The sequence below is a fragment of the Equus quagga genome, unplaced genomic scaffold (assembly GCF_021613505.1).
Source record: "Equus quagga isolate Etosha38 unplaced genomic scaffold, UCLA_HA_Equagga_1.0 HiC_scaffold_18906_RagTag, whole genome shotgun sequence".
NCBI classification, from domain to species: Eukaryota; Metazoa; Chordata; class Mammalia; order Perissodactyla; family Equidae; genus Equus; species Equus quagga.
The window spans coordinates 1-2,340 of NW_025792985.1; the positions used below are offsets into that span (position 1 = coordinate 1).

The window sequence follows — 2,340 nt, forward strand, 5'->3', positions numbered from 1 at the left end:
ATTGTCATGTCAATAGTGAAGGATGCTTTTAAAATGTAAGTGAGGTCGTCTCACTTCTTTGCACAAATCCTTCAGTCTTTGTCACTCAGACAACTCAAAGACGACTTCAGCGAACAGGATTCTAGTATCTATCTTCATCTATACTCTTCCCATACTCGTTGTTATACATAGGTTACCTCCACCATTTTCTATGTATAATGCATTAACTACCGTTGCCTCAACTCTCACTTTTTTAAGGAACTGTAGAATTTGTGTTTTTAAAATATAAGCTCTTTCCCGAGCTTCAACCCTGAATCTCCTATTTGATGTATCTATTTTCTATCTCACTAAGATTTTAGATTTACTAAGCTCTGCCCCTTCCAGTTCCAGTTAAATTAAAAATTTTAATTTATTTCTCTAACGTTTTCAAGTCAAATTATTTCTTTTTCTTTTTTATTGCCTACCACAGTAATAACACCTAACTAGCTAAGCTAACAGCTAGATAAGGATTGCGGTTGGGGAGGGAGCTGGAATTGTTCTCAATATTTTGACTAAAGGGAACTTAAACTGGGGCATAAACATATCGTGGACTTGGAAAAGACAATAATAAGGGGAGTATACTTTGTAGAGAAATAACATGGACACAGAAATGCAGAGTTTGTGTTTGCAAGTCAATTTTAATAATACTGGTATGCTAGCAGAGCTAGGAGGGATGCAAAACTTTTAAAGATGTGCTACAGATGACATCAGCTATGCTGAGTTTACTTTCACTGTTTGTTCTCAGCCTTGGCAGATCGGATTTCTGTGCAATACGCCATGCCTCGGCAGGCCATGATCATCAGCTGTGGCAGTCAAATTTGCAGTGGTTCCATTATTAGCAGTTCTTGGGTTCTCACTGCCGCCCAGTGTGTCAGGAACACGTAAGTTTGCATCCTCCCTCTTCCAATAGTCGATAAGCCAGTATCTCCACATTACTTTGCTGAAGTCTTGTGGGGATAAATTCACTTCATTATGCCTGATCCTTATTTTGTATCCCCATAGCATCATTGCTTCAGGCTAGGCAAGAAATTTGCCTCATTTTGTTTGGCTGATTGGTACCAACGTTGGTTAATTTCTCCGTAGTCCCATTGTGTGTGAAGTCTGACTTTATTCATAGGCTTCTGATTTCCTTGGAAGTGCAGTAGGAACTTTGTGGATCATGGCTAAGGAAGTACATTGGAAAACATAATGTGGTGGCTTTTAAGGGCTCGCAATCCTGTGAATCTATTCTGATTATTCTCTAAATATACACATAGGAATCCTGAGGACACTGCTGTCATATTGGGCCTGAGGCACCTTTGAGAGTTGTTAAGGTGTCTGCCATTCTACTGCAGGAGAGATTCCGGTTGGTGAGTGGGGCCGCAAGAAACGACCTAGCATTGCTACTCCTTGAAGAGGTCCAGACTCCTATTCAGCTTTTAGCACCCTTGGCCCCAGTGAAGAACCTGAAGACCTCAGAATGCTGGCTCTCTGACCCACGCATTCTTAAACCAGGTCGGGAGTTACTTTGCTTAATAGGGCAGCGGTTTCAAAACAAGTCAGATACCCGGTCCGTGTTTTTAATGCTACACTTTAAGAAAGAACTCTAATCACAACTGTCTGCGTTACTAATTTTAGGATTTTTAGCTAAGTCAAATACATACTCTGTTTTATAAAACGATGGGTTTGATGATGACTGTGTCGGATTTTAAAGATGAAAAATAACACAAGGGGCATCTTTCTGTGTACAGCCAAGTTTCACAAACAAGGTAGAAACGATTTTCTTCCCAACCCTTTGGTAACTTTCGAACGAAGGAAAAGATGATTTTGTTTGGTTTTATTTACACTTATTTAAGAAAGTAAAGTTAGACTTGAGTTGACATTTGTAATTTGACAAATGAAAATGCCTTGTCAATTATGAAGAGTCACTTTTAAAAAAGGGAGGAAAAGGATTGGAATACAGAAAATTTGTGCAGTAAGCTGGTACTGCTGGTGATAAGAAAATAAATGAAACTTCTCAGCATACAAAGTTAGAGATACAGTTAAATTGATGATAGAGATCATGTTCTTATCTTCAACAGTTGCTCTTTCAATATGAGCTTTGTCTTTTGGGCTTTTTATGTTCCATCTGTTTTTCTAGAAGAGACAGATGAGACTCCAGAAATGTTACAGATGCAGGTAATGGGAGCTTCAAACTGTGCCCACCTCTACCCTGACATAGGCAGTTCTATTGTCTGCTTCATTACTCAGGCCAAAGACACTGAGACGAATGTGGTGAGAAACTCTGGGTTTTTTCCTTTCTAATTTTAACTGATTGAAACTACAACTTTCTCTCTTTATAAG

General features: G+C 39.0%; 1 protein-coding gene across 1 annotated transcript; it reads left to right on the forward strand.

Moving 5' to 3' along the window:
• Positions 1-763: 763 nt before the first annotated feature.
• LOC124232045 (prostate-specific antigen-like) lies at positions 764-2,271 on the forward strand (the record flags this gene model as incomplete). The annotated part of the gene is given in 4 exon segments (XM_046649025.1): positions 764-899; positions 1,275-1,312; positions 1,315-1,512; positions 2,138-2,271. Coding segments are annotated over 4 exon segments (506 nt in total), but the record flags the coding sequence as incomplete, so codon positions are not given.
• Positions 2,272-2,340: the final 69 nt, after the last annotated feature.